Raw genomic sequence first — 14,164 nt, 5'->3', positions numbered from 1 at the left:
TAGACTGTAATTCAACATAATGTAAGAGTTTTATGCAAATGTAGGTACAACCTGCTCCAAATTTGTCTTATACCTGTATTGAACAGTTCTACTTGGTATCACTGAAGTGATTAAGTTGATAAGTGCGATAAGTTTTCAAGTGACTGCTGGACCAGGGATCGAGAGGTCGTGGGTTCGAGTTATGAATAGGACTCGTCATCTGTACACAATGTGGAGGATTTATTATTTGGACATCAGGTGAGATATTGGTACATGTTCAACATTATTGACATAGATTCTTGATTCGGGAAGTAGGCAGTTCGAAAAACATCACGGGAGAGAACTGGTGCGTCCGTACGTCCCTTAAATTCATTATTACCCCCTTTTCCTTAAATAATAATAATAAATACATTGTTATTTTACACCCAACTCGAGTTTCGTCCACCTTTGTGGACTATTTCAAGGAAACTAATCAATAAAATACACTTTTCTTCTTCATATTAATAGGGGTCTACTATACGGGCTTATCGGTTGTTGCCTTTCTGTTCCATTGATTCAGAAACAAAAAACATTAAAATACCGGAGAGAGGTACTGTGTTATCACAAGGAGCTTACAGTGTGTAGAAGGCCCTATCGTCTAGTGACAAACATTCAGCAGTCAGTTGTCTGGTAAGAATTTGTTTTCTCAGCTGTCTAGTGAGTGTTTTACTCGTGAGGTCTTCCTTAAAACATGACCATCAGGACTCTATTGTCCCTATTTCTCCTTACTGTTCTGCAAAAGGTACTGAAAACAGTAGATTGGCAGAGACGAGGACAGTTTTCTTCTTGTCTCTTTTCAGACTTCCCACTCTTCTTACTTGGATAATTGAATCTATTGGGGTGTTATATCTATTGGGATGTTATCCGAGGAAATTGAGGCAATGTTCTTTGATCCTAGAGAAAAATTTCCGTGTTATATTGGTACACTCTTTTCCCAATGAATATGAATCGATTTTCTTTCATTGTTTCCAACGATAGGACTAGAGGTGTTAGCTGTTAAATAACGTAGGTATACACTGTCCTGAAATACGTACACACTAACACGTCCTTTGATGTTACTGGTGTGTCCACACATAGTGGACCGACTGTCGATCGATGTCGACTGAACCGTACACACTTCCTCGATAACATAGATTCACCTCGTCGATCGACTTAAATAACGTAGGTATACACTGTCCTGAAATACGTACACACTAACACGTCCTTTGATGTTACTGGTGTGTCCACACATAGTGGACCGTCCGTCGATCGATGGCCGGTCGACTATGTAGCCGCAGCTTTACATTATATGGGTTCCAGTCGATGTCGATTGACTGTAGTGTGGACGCACCTTAACGAGTAGCTTGTTATAGGGTACCTACAAACCAGAAATCAGAACAGCCACTTGAAAAACACTACTTTCATTATGAACCAATGTCATTTTGGTCTTGAAAAGGAACTTTTTACTACACGGTGTATTCTCTCAAAAGTTCATTAGGTGAAAGATTTGTTTACATAAGTTGATATGCTACATTGTAATGATATGCTGTAAAGGTCACTAAAAGGCCACGTCTGAGAATGTTGTGTCAGGAGCTTTTGTATGTGACTTTTGTACATTTTGTGAAACCTTCATTACAATGATTTACTTAACGCTCATATTGTAACTTTGTAACTATTTAGTTCTGATTGTTCTGGTGGCACTAATTATGACTGAACATTCTAGGAATGGTTTCACAATCTCATCAGCCCGAGAAAAAAAGAGCTTCTACATTAATGAGTTTGCTCCTTCTACATTGTTGCACAAAATTTCCCACTCATTCGGACCATTCGATAACCAGGAATAACCAGGGCTCTTTGCCAGATCACAGGAAACAAAGCCTCTGTCTCGAGAATCTCTCTAGGATGTGGACAAGATGAACGGGTGTCTAAAAAATTCTGAAACATTCAGAATATTTAAATCAGTGTAGTACTTGTGTTGGTTGTTGTTGTTGTCCAAGTCAAACGAAATCAAACTAATGTAGTTGGCAGTCCCAGGAATTCTTCCACATCAATTGGTTTAAGCCCTAAGTCCTGTGTTCGTTTAGAAGGCTTCTATTTTTCTCTTGCCAATTTCAGCTTTTCTGAATATTTTAGGTGTGCAAGGCAGGACAAAGTTGGTTGCAACCTGCAGGAATTCTTCCACATCAATTGGTTTAAGCCCTAAGTCCTGTGTTCGTTTAGAAGGCTTCTATTTTTCTCTTGCCAATTTCAGCTTTCCTGAATATTTTAGGTGTGCAAGGCCGGACAAATTTGGTTGCAATCTTTATGTGTACAGCATACCTATAAGATGATTTTCATTGACTTTTGTACTTTCTTTCGACTTTGTTCGAGAACTTTCCTCACCTCCCCATGGTTCGTATCAGTTCACCTCAGAATCTGAAGAGATAAAAATTGAAAATTGCCCTCACTCGGTGGAAACGTTGGGAGTCAAAGGCCTTGCCTGAACACACCTTTTGTTCTGACCCACAGGAATACTATTTCCTTTATCAATAAACACCTTAACCTTAACTAAAATAGCATTGAGATAAACACGGTTGTTTGTTTACACTTTACACCGTTCTCTGTTATATTTTCGATTGTGAATTAGTTGGAATCTTTAGTCGTATTGGTGATGCTTTTGTGAATCGAATTTTACAATTAAAAAGAACTACCTACTTTTTCAGTGGATTACTCAATCAATGAATCAGATCCTAACTCCCTACAGAGGGAGTGAAAAGTGTGTTATAAGAATAAGTTATAATGTTTCAGGATCTCACTTATTGACTGGGAGTTCAAGAGATTTTACAATAACATTACGTGTATTTGTTTTGCACTTACAGCGTGTTTTTGTTTAGTCTAAGGTGTTTACAAGTGAAAAGTTTCCACTCGTATCTCGACAGTTTGCTAGCAACTGTACACTTAAGTATGTAGAATCTTTATTCAGTAAATAAGTGGTGTTATTTTAACTTTGAGTGATTATCTTTCTAAGACAAGGTGGCACCAAATTGCAAAGACAGTACGTCAAAGGTACACAGTCAGTTTGGATAAATGCATAAAATCAAATTATCTAGCTGAGCTGAAGAAACCAAGCTACCTACCCTCTCTGAAGTAAATTACAAAACATGTTGGTATTTTTATGAAATGTTTATTTAATTAAATCATAATTAACCAACATCACACTGTTTTAGTTTCCCAACTTCCTAATTTAAATCAAATTTAGCTAAATGCTTGGTTTTAGTTGATGAAGAAATTATTTTTAATCGTTCATTTTGTAGAAACGTAGTTTTCATTGTTCTAATTCGGGGTGAAGTTTAAAATAACAAAAACACAACTTGACTGATGTGATAAATATAAATACATATTGTACCTAAATTTAACTGAACAAAGGCAACGAATTTACGCCAAATCGTGAACTCTGTAAATAAAGTAAATGTGTAAATGAAGTGTATAATGGAAATGCTGAAAGGTTGTTCATATTCAGTTTATGTCTATGTCTAGGGACAGATATCATAATTAATTATTTTTCTAGACAGTAATTCAACACAATGTAAGATTTTTATGCATATGTAGGTACAACCTGCTCCAAATTTGTCTTATACCTGTATTGAACAATTCTATTTGGTATCACTGAAGTGATTAACTTGATAAGTGCGATAAGTTTTCAAGTGACTGCTGGAGCAGGGATCGAGAGGTCGTGGGTTCGAGTTATGAATAGGACTCGTCATCTGTACACAATGTGGAGGATTTATTATTTGGACATCAGGTGAGATATTGGTACATGTTCAACATTATTAACATAGATTCTTGATTCGGGAAGTAGGCAGTTAGAAAAACATCATGGGAGAGAACTGGTGCGTCCGTACGTCCCTTAAATTCATTTTACCCCCTTTTCCTTAAAAAAATATACATTGCTATTTTACACCCAACTCGAGTTTCGTCCACCTTTGTGGACTATTTCAAGGAAACTAATCAATAAAATACACTTTTCTTCTTCATATAGGGGTCTACTGCACGGGCTTATCGGTTGTTGCCTTTCTGTTCTGTTGGTGATTTCCATCAACACTTTCATCAATGTTTCTAATTAAACGGGAGTTGTAGGCGAATCCCCCAAGTAATATTGTGCTATGTGTCTCAATTGAGCTAAATGTCTCTCAACTTGAACTTGCCTCTATCTCTATCATTGTGTCTCAATTAGTTACATATCGGTTTTTTTGGCAGTCGTCATAGGTCGTTCTGCAGAATTGACGTCATTAGAGTAGTGAGTTGTATTATAATGAGTTGCTTCTGCTGTGGCGGGGGAGGAGGGAGCGAGAGACATTGGACAAAGATGATGGTGTTCCAATTAACCCTGCTTGGTGCTACCGGGTGGCGCTGTTACCTTGAAAGAACCGAAGAGAGTGGAAATAAATAGTCCATTGAGAAAAGTTCATTGAAATTATGGAATAACACAGTTCAAAGTGTATCCAAAAATTTGCAGTTTTTTGTAGTAATATTTAAGGAGTTTTGTCATTTGCAAGATAGAGTTGCTAGAGCTACCCATTACCCATTAGTGAATGTCATCTAGGTTTGGGCAGGGATTTCAGGCAAGTACACTGTTGGACAGGACACATTCACTTCACTGGGATACTTTCATCAAGAGATTGGAGATTTTGGGGCAACAAGGGCTTAATTTCGTTCTAGTATTATTAAATTAGCAAGAAACATGGATTTTATGAACTGTGAAGGAACCTCTATGCTCAGCAAAGTCTATGGAATAATTTATAACATGTTTATCTTGGAACGTGTATTTTATTGCCATGCTTAATTTCGTTCTAGTATTATTAAATTAGCAAGAAACATGGATTTTATGAACTGTGAAGGAACCTCTATGCTCAGCAAAGTCTATGGTATAATTTATAACATGTTTATCTTGGAACGTGTATTTTATTGCTATATTTCCCATTGAAACCTATACTTTCTGCATGGAAGTATATTGTTTATGCATGTGCATTCTATCCGAATGTACTATGCTTCTGTGTTGCATCAGTGTGTAGGTTCATGTATTTTACAGGCGACATTTATAGTATTGTTTGATGAGTTGCATTTGTGCTGTTTCATGTAGGTTATGTGTTGGTGGTTGGTACTTTGAACGACACACTAACATCTTTTCCTGTATTTATGTATTTGATATTTCAGTTTTGAGTGACGTCATAAAAACGATTTCATCCGAGAATAGAATTTTGGATCTGAAGCCCTTTTTACCGGTAACTCAAGGTCGCTTGTCACTAGATGTTCATCAGATCATTAGTATTGTGAGCACATATGCCTTTGAGAGACACAGCAAAACAAGATCTGCTCGCAACTGTGTACTCAACTGAACTGTCAATCAATAATCAATACTGGATCAACATGTTGATGAGTAATAGTATACAGGGTGTCCAGACAAACCCAACTTGCGATTATCAATGGTTGTGCCAGGAAAAGTTCCATCAGTGTTATATGTACATTATAATTGAACCAGGAAAAAGATAGGTACTTGGACTTCAATCAAGCAAGAGTAAGCACTTGAGGTAAGCAACTTTAGGAGTTTGCACCTCAGACAAGCAACCTTATGAGTTTGTGTTGTTAGCGCGGTGGATTTCGGATCTCAAGCTTGATTGGAGTCCAAGACACGTCATAAAATGTACTTGAGTTCATCAAGGAGCGAGCTTTTGGCAATCAGCTATGCTAGATACAATTGAACTGATACTGGATTGTATATTTTTCGAAAGTTAATAATAACTTCCTCTAAGCTAGATTCGTAGAAGCTTAACCCATCCTTTATTGCTGTTAAGCCCCTACACCTAAGCCTCAGATTGGGCTTTTTGTGTATGAAAAAAAGTATCCAATTTAAGGGGCAAGAGTGTCTTCTGTTTCATTCATCCAATGAACTGTTACACTGTGTGTTAATTTCTCATTTCGCAAGATTGAACACGACCGTCTTCTGCGAATTGTGTGTTTTTTCTCGCCGTGTCCCTGTCATGATGGCAAATTAAAACTCGTAAATTTGGAATCTAGCAAAATATAGTGTTTTGCACGACATAATATTAATGTCGGTCGCCCACCGGACCAAAGGTCAATGGATTTGTGTCCGTGAGGGATGAGGGGGAGGGGGTTTGAACAGAAGACTGCTTGGGGACCATAATGACCAGAACATCTTCAGTTCAGAAAAGATGAGGGACACATCTTCAACTCGGGCAAGTTTTAGTACACATGCTATAATATTTGTCTGCAGATTTTCTGTGAACGCAAACTTGCCGTACACATGTATGATCTGTTGCAGTTCAGAAAAGATGAGGGACACATCTTCAACTCGGGCAAGTTTTAGTACACATGCTATAATATTTGTCTGCAGATTTTCTGTGAACCCAAACTTGCCGTACACATGTACGATCTGTTGAAAAAAAAGCTGTGTCCACACATAGTCGATGGCCGTCCACATAGTTGACGGAGACACAGCCTACAAAAAGACACAGTTGACGATGCCTGCAGATACAAAAGACAAGGTTATTTGTTTTTGTACAAGCGACAGAGATCAGCATCAGAAGTTGATAGTTTGCTGTTATCTGTTGTTGAGGGGGTTGATTTTCTTTGATTGGGAAGAGTGTGCGGCTCAGGTTTAGTTTCCTTAGCACATAGAACCAACCATCTTGAGGACGAGTCAACTTGTTTTTAGTGTATCTGCTATATCAAGTTTCTGAGATTAGATATCAAATCAAGTGCATTGAGTAGATATTTTGAGATTTATTTCTTTCCTGTCCGTCTTTTGGGATTTATTCTTCTAGAAATTTGTCTCCACTTGTAACTAGGATATGAGTTGACGCTTGACTGTACTCACTGTTGAGGTATTCATGAAAGTTTGCGTAGAAATTAGAAAAGAGGAAAGCCCTCTTTTGAAGTCCTATAGTTTTTGGTGAGTTGGTGTCTCTCGCTTCTCTGGGTCTCAGATTCTCAGAAGTTACATACAAGAAAATATACAAGTACAAAATAATATTTATAAGAGATTCGGTAATAAACATGAGTGTAGAACAATGACGTGCGTCATTTTATTGGTGTCTTTTCTTGGCATCGGAAATTTATGAGACCTACAGACTTATGAGAGCACCCCGAAAATTAATTTTGTTTTCTGGGATAGATTTATCGCCTCTTGGTGTTGTTGAAGTTGAAATTTGATGTGGACAAGATGAACGGGTGTCTAAAAAATTCTGAAACATTCAGAATATTTAAATCAGTGTAGTACTTGTGTTGTTCCTACAATATGCAATAATCATTGCAATAGGTATTATTAATGTATATTATTCGTGTACAAGCAGATGAAATTCACACACATGTTAATCCCAGTACTAGTAGTTCAGTTTGCTCTTAAATATTCACAGTTGACGGTTAATTTTACTCGGATTTTCCAGCACACGAGACAGCTAGATTCAGTTTCTTTTTTAAAGATCAGTTTCTTTTTCGCGTTCGATGTAGTTCTTCGGATTAGTTCTTCGCTGATCTTTGCGTAGATCTTGCGGGATTTTACAATGGAGTACGGCAACTCCCAAGTGAAAATTGTCGTGGAATTTGTGGACGATAAACCGGATTTGGAACCGTGCCAGTGTTGGGCAGGGGAGCCACATGTGGACACCGAATCATCCGATGGAGACGAGTGTCTTGATGAAAGGTAACTGGTGCTCTTGTCATATTATTAAACAGGATAGAAATGTTTTAAGACTCATTTTTTTCTCGAGTTAACTACAGTAGGACTGTGATTACTATGATCAGTAGTAAAGTGGCTTGTTTGTGGTCAATGTTGTCCAGGGTAAAGATCGGGGATAGAATTTTTGAAAAATGGGATTCTTCAGACGAATTTTGATCCTCGAAGATTTCATTCGATATTTCCTAAATCGATTTTTTGTTTACCTACATACTTTTTGATTTTCCTACTTTACGAACATGCTTTTTGATTTGAAAGGATATTGTAACTTAAAAGCTGTAACTTCTTGATCCAAAGAGGTACAAATCCATGTATGGCACATAACCTGGTCTTGTACTGTTTACAGGGGCATTATGTGATTCAAATTGTAAATAGTAATCGTTTATGAACCTCAGTAAATTATGTAGCTCAGTATCCAAGTCGTGAAATACAGTTAGGTATCTACAATATGCAGATTTAAATGTTATTCTAGCAATCAATAAAATCTTATTGTCCATTTCAACTTTTGATACCGGAAATCTGATTGTCGAAAATTTGGACTTCTACTGAAGTCAAGTCTATAAGATTGGAGTATTGCAGACCATTGATCAATTTTATTGAGTTGAATGGCTTTTACAATTTTATTGGCGCGATCATAAAACAATTTTACTGACGTTCCCAACACGACCGTTCGGATTTCATTGAGCAAATAGGCCGTGAGAACTGTCCCGAAGGAAGTGACAAACTGATAAAAACTCCAGTTGTTAAAACTATCTATAAAATTAAAATATTACCCAAATAACTGTAAAATCTCTACCACGTATACATATGATTCATTAGGAGATCTAGTCAGGGAGCAAATAGGCCGTGAGAACTGTCCCGAAGGAAGTGACAAACTGATAAAAACTCCAGTTGTTAAAACTATCTATAAAATTAAAATATCACCCAAATAACTGTAAAATCTCTACCACATATACATATGATTCATTAGGAGATCTAGTCAGCAATCGTTTATGAACCTCAGTAAATTATGTAGCTCAGTATCCAAGTCGTGAAATACAGTTAGGTATCTACAATATGCAGATTTAAATGTCATTCTACCAATCAATAAAATCTTATTGTCTATTTCAACTTTTGATACCGGAAATCTGATTGTCGAAAATTTGGACTTCTACTGAAGTCTGAGGCACGTTTTACAAAGTCACGTTTTTTTTTTAAGAACAATCATTAGCACTGTCAAGGCCTGACTAATTGTCAGTGAGTTGGTCCCCCTACTTCTTATTCTTAACAGTAGGTATATAAATCACTGAAATGTGAACAGTCCCTGCTCATTAAGATAAGGAGCAGTGTTTGCCATTGGCTTTCCTCGAGATTTAGAATTGGCCTCAACCATTGTTCTTTTCAGCCTCTGAGAATGATGGAATTTGCGAAAAATAAAACCGTAAATCACTCAAATTCATTTATTTTAAATTATTCAATACCAGTCCCTCTATTCACACCTGGTAGTTGACCTAAAGCGGGCATTTCATTCCTCCCTAGAACTTCGGTACAAATTATCTTTGGTACAAAGGATATTTTAATTCCCAATTCATCCCTTGGAAAAAAAAAATATTTTTTTTACAAAATCTACATATTTATCTTCTCGTAGTAGAAATCGCTATAAAAATGACCTACAAGTACTTGTGAGGTATGAGTTCAAAGGTCGCTTCTTTTGTAACTCCGTAGAATTCTTCAATCCTACCTTGGCTCTTTTCTGGGAAATTCTTGAGACTGGATACCTTTAGTCATAGGTCCAAAGGGCAAAAGGGGTGTCATATTATGTGAGGTATGAGTTCAAAGGTCGCTTCTTTTGTAACTCCGTAGAATTCTTCAATCCTACCTTGGCTCTTTTCTGGGAAATTCTTGAGGATACCTTTAGTCATAGGTCCAAAGGGCAAAAGGGGTGTCATATTAGTTGTCCATTTCTCTTTCGAAATACGGGAAACTTGGTTTTGTCTTCAGTGTGTGTCCAAATCTCCTTGAGGTTTCACCATTTTGTGGGATCTAATAAACATTTCAAGTTCTTCCTGTTTGTGCTATCCATCATATTTTGTAGCCTTCATAGGATGCTCAGTTATATTAATGTTTCATTTGTCATAATGCCTTTTAATGTTTATTTCTTCACCATTTCGGACAATTTTTGTAACTCCAACTTTTTCAGTTGAAGACGAAATTCATTACTGTTGTTTGGTGTGTAAACGAATTGATCGATTGATTTTTCTGTCAGTGCTTTTCCATTAGTGTTATTTAGTGATTTTGGTGTGTTGCTCTTGTATGGCATACAAAATGGTGAGCTCCTTCAAGCGAACATACAAAAGGACTTTCAAAGTACTGAGGAAGATTTGTTCGTATGTCCTCTCTGTGATGCTTTATGGCTCGCCCAAGAATCGAACCTACGTCTATCAGGTTTCAAGGTAAGATGGAGTTCTTTATTGCCATAAAATGTGAGGCTAAACTTGATTTGTCCAATTTTGAAAAAATAGACTGGAAAAATGGGAAAACTTGAAACCTGATAGACGTAGGTTCGATTCTTGGGCGAGCCATAAAGCATCACAGAGAGGACATACGAACAAATCTTCCTCAGTACTTTGAAAGTCCTTTTGTATGTTCGCTTGAAGGAGCTCACCATTTTGTATGCCATACAAGAGCAACACACCAAAATCACTAAATAACACTAATGGAAAAGCACTGACAGAAAAATCAATCGATCAATTCGTTTACACACCAAACAACAGTAATGAATTTCGTCTTCAACTGAAAAAGTTGGAGTTACAAAAATTGTCCGAAATGGTGAAGAAATAAACATTAAAAGGCATTATGACAAATGAAACATTAATATAACTGAGCATCCTATGAAGGCTACAAAATATGATGGATAGCACAAACAGGAAGAACTTGAAATGTTTATTAGATCCCACAAAATGGTGAAACCTCAAGGAGATTTGGACACACACTGAAGACAAAACCAAGTTTCCCGTATTTCGAAAGAGAAATGGACAACTATAATATGACACCCCTTTTGCCCTTTGGACCTATGACTAAAGGTATCCAGTCTCAAGAATTTCCCAGAAAAGAGCCAAGGTAGGATTGAAGAATTCTACGGAGTTACAAAAGAAGCGACCTTTGAACTCATACCTCACACTATCCTTTGATCCATTCCTTCGTTTTTCATAAAGAACAAGTGGACTCATAACCGGAATTCAAATGAAATTAGAATCATGCGTTTGCATACCTGACTGTGCTGACTAGATCTCCTAATGAATCATATGTATATGTGGTAGAGATTTTACAGTTATTTGGGTGATATTTTAATTTTATAGATAGTTTTAACAACTGGAGTTTTTATCAGTTTGTCACTTCCTTCGGGACAGTTCTCACGGCCTATTTGCTCAATGAAATCCGAACGGTCGTGTTGGGAACGTCAGTAAAATTGTTTTATGATCGCGCCAATAAAATTGTAAAAGCCATTCAACTCAATAAAATTGATCAATGGTCTGCAATACTCCAATCTTATAGACTTATACATAATGTATGTGTACTGTGTAGGTACTATGTACGGTACCTAATTCAATATCATTTTTCAATTTTTTCGTCTGCCTCCGATTGAATCTTTATACATGTAAATTTACAATCTTATCGATATTCTGATATTCAAATTTTATATTATCATACATATTAGCGATAACGATATACGTACATAAACCTAATATATTCGACTATCGATTGTATAAGACTTCTCTGATATTCTATAGGTACATAGGTATAGGTAGTCAGCTTTAATTAATTCATAAATTCATTCATTCTACCATCACATGATCTCTGCCTGCTGATACCATGCTTGTGTTAACTTACCTTTGTAATGTGTCTAACATGATTTTCATTATACTGCGTAAGTTCTGTTTGGTTAGGTTTACTATGAGGTTGTCTATCATCCATCACACTGAGAATTTCCACAATAATGTTTTTTGCAAGGTTGTTGAGAAGAAGGAATTTGCGTAGAATTTTTCCATTCATTATGATGGGTTTGAAAATGATTTTCCTTTTGTACATTGTTTCCACACATTGTGTTGTATTAGCAGTAAATTAATGATCTCTTGAGTTATGATAATGATGATGATGATGCGAAATCTTCTCTCATGATAGAACAGAAATTTTGCAATATGCAGTTTTTACCTCATTTAAGGTCAAATCTAACACAAAGCTTGGCAAGGCTTTGGTAGCTTCTTTTTTGTCTAGTTTCATGATTAAGTAAGCTCAAGCTGTCTAAACCAGTTCAACAACTCATAAATACTCGTCGGTTATGTGAAATCAAATTGTCATCACTTGTTATTTCACAAAAGATATCAATGGCGCCTAGACTGTCAATGTCCATTTCCGCCTCGTCAGCTTGAAATATACCTACTTTAACATGTGTGTGAATTTCATCTGCTTGTACACGAATAATATACATTAATAATACCTATTGCAATGATTATTGCATATTGTAGGAAATGAGACATGGGGACATCAGATAAACTATAAAGCATTGTTCATCTTAGCGCTGAATAGGTACGCCTGCTTAGTAAAGCAATTTGCGTAACGCGTTCACACGACAATTTTCACTTGGGAGTTGCCGTACTCCATTGTAAAATCCCGCAAGATCTACGCAAAGATCAGCGAAGAACTAATCCGAAGATTTCGAAGAACTACATCGAACGCGAAAAAGAAACTGATCTTTAAAAAAGAAACTGAATCTCTAGCTGTCTCGTGTGCTGGAAAATCCGAGTAAAATTAACCGTCAACTGTGAATATTTAAGAGCAAACTGAACTACTAGTACTGGGAAGAAAAACAATAAGATAATAATATTCATATTAGCACTATAACGCGTTCAAAATCATAGGCGTCCAAACCCTACGTGCGTCCTGCCGCACCTGTATTAGGTATAAATTGTCATGAAAACGGATCTACCTATATTTCTTATGCCATAATGTGGCTCTCATTATGATTCCTTCATAGTTGACATGTGTGTACAAAATTCATTGGAATAAAATGAATAAAATGTTATTTTGTACTTGAACAGAAGATGTCATTTCCATAAATGTTATTTTGCATTTGAAGATGTCATGATTTCCATGTTTCTGAGTAAAAAACTCTACAATAAATCTCGGAAAATAATTTTCTGATTCACGAATGTTTTTCATTTTGTGTCATTACCATTACCGTGCCAAATTCACTGGAATTGTTTTTATTTTACAGAATCTAGCGACGACAAGTAGCAGCAGACAGATTGGGCTCATTTTGTCTGATTCAAATTCGGTCAAAGTTTTGTGAAATACATAATTTTATTTCTACATAATATTAGCACTATCAGTAGCGGCGAGATAGGAGGCCCTGTGGGGAAGAAGGTGATGGGGTTCATTTCGACAGGCTGGCGAGATAAAAAGATCCTCCTATGTTATAATATCTACAACTACATGTTCGTTTAACGACTGATTTCGCAGTCAGTTAACAACTAGATATTGCGACTAGAACAACTAGATAACAACAACTATAAAATAAGAGAACCATCAACTGATAGTTAAATATCAAAATCACAAATCAAAAACTTTGTCATACTATATTTCAGTTCAATATTTAAAAGGCCTATCCTCTAGAATTGACAAAAGCCATAAACCCTGTCTGGTTCCCTACCGTACTTCAAACACTACGGAATAGTGCAAAATCTGAAGATACACAAATTCTCATTTCACCAACTCTTTCCCAACACTCCACCACTACCATAAACCCTGTCTGGTTCCCTACCGTACTTCAAACACTACGGAATAGTGCAAAATCTGAAGATACACAAATTCTCATTTCACCAACACTTTCCCAACACTCCACCACTTAGTAAATTAAACAACAGAGGACCCTCATCAATATCTAACATGTTCCTAGCACAATAACAATATGTATAACATCTTCCTAGCACAATAACAAGTGTCTTAATTGTCAAGAATGGGTTCTAGGACATGTCAGTTGTAATAAAGTGATCCAGGGTTTGTCTGGAAAAATTTGGATTCAAATAATCAAGACAGCATTGTTATGCTTAGTTGTATATTGGAAAGGGAATGAATCAGCTTCAAGAAACGGCGCCGAACTTCAAAGAGTAGGGTTTCTCGTGGCTTTTAAAAATTAAGACAACGAAAAAAGGCCAGGGAGCATTGTGTGGAGAATTCCATGAAAAAGTAAACGTCATTGGAATAGAGAAAGACAAAAGACAAGAAGATGTACTAAGCGTACTTCGTACTAGAATATCACTCAATACTGCCTCATGACTTGACGTCACAAAAATCACGTCATCCCAAAGGAAAGATATACCTACAAGAAGTATCTTCCGTGCATAATCCTAGATAAGAAAAGTAAAAAGATGGGCTAAATGATGACGTCACAGGAAG

General features: G+C 36.6%; 1 protein-coding gene across 2 annotated transcripts in view; it reads left to right on the top strand.

Moving 5' to 3' along the window:
• The window catches only part of LOC103505491, a 136,513-nt gene that overhangs the window by 46,399 nt on the left and 75,950 nt on the right, over positions 1-14,164 (top strand). Inside the window, exon 1 of one of the 2 annotated variants that reach the window (XM_008469826.3) lies at positions 7,408-7,696. The exons of the other annotated variant lie outside the window; for it this stretch is intronic. Coding sequence (XP_008468048.1) covers positions 7,557-7,696 — 140 coding nt within the window. The 5' untranslated portion in view covers positions 7,408-7,556. Of the gene's footprint in view, positions 1-7,407; positions 7,697-14,164 lie in introns of those variants that run through there. 2 annotated transcript variants of the gene reach the window in all.

This window comes from Diaphorina citri, unplaced genomic scaffold, assembly GCF_000475195.1.
Source record: "Diaphorina citri unplaced genomic scaffold, Diaci psyllid genome assembly version 1.1 scaffold178, whole genome shotgun sequence".
Classification (NCBI taxonomy): domain Eukaryota; kingdom Metazoa; phylum Arthropoda; class Insecta; order Hemiptera; family Psyllidae; genus Diaphorina; species Diaphorina citri.
Note: the sequence above shows the minus strand (reverse complement) of the source record. Positions and strands in the feature narration are given on the sequence as shown.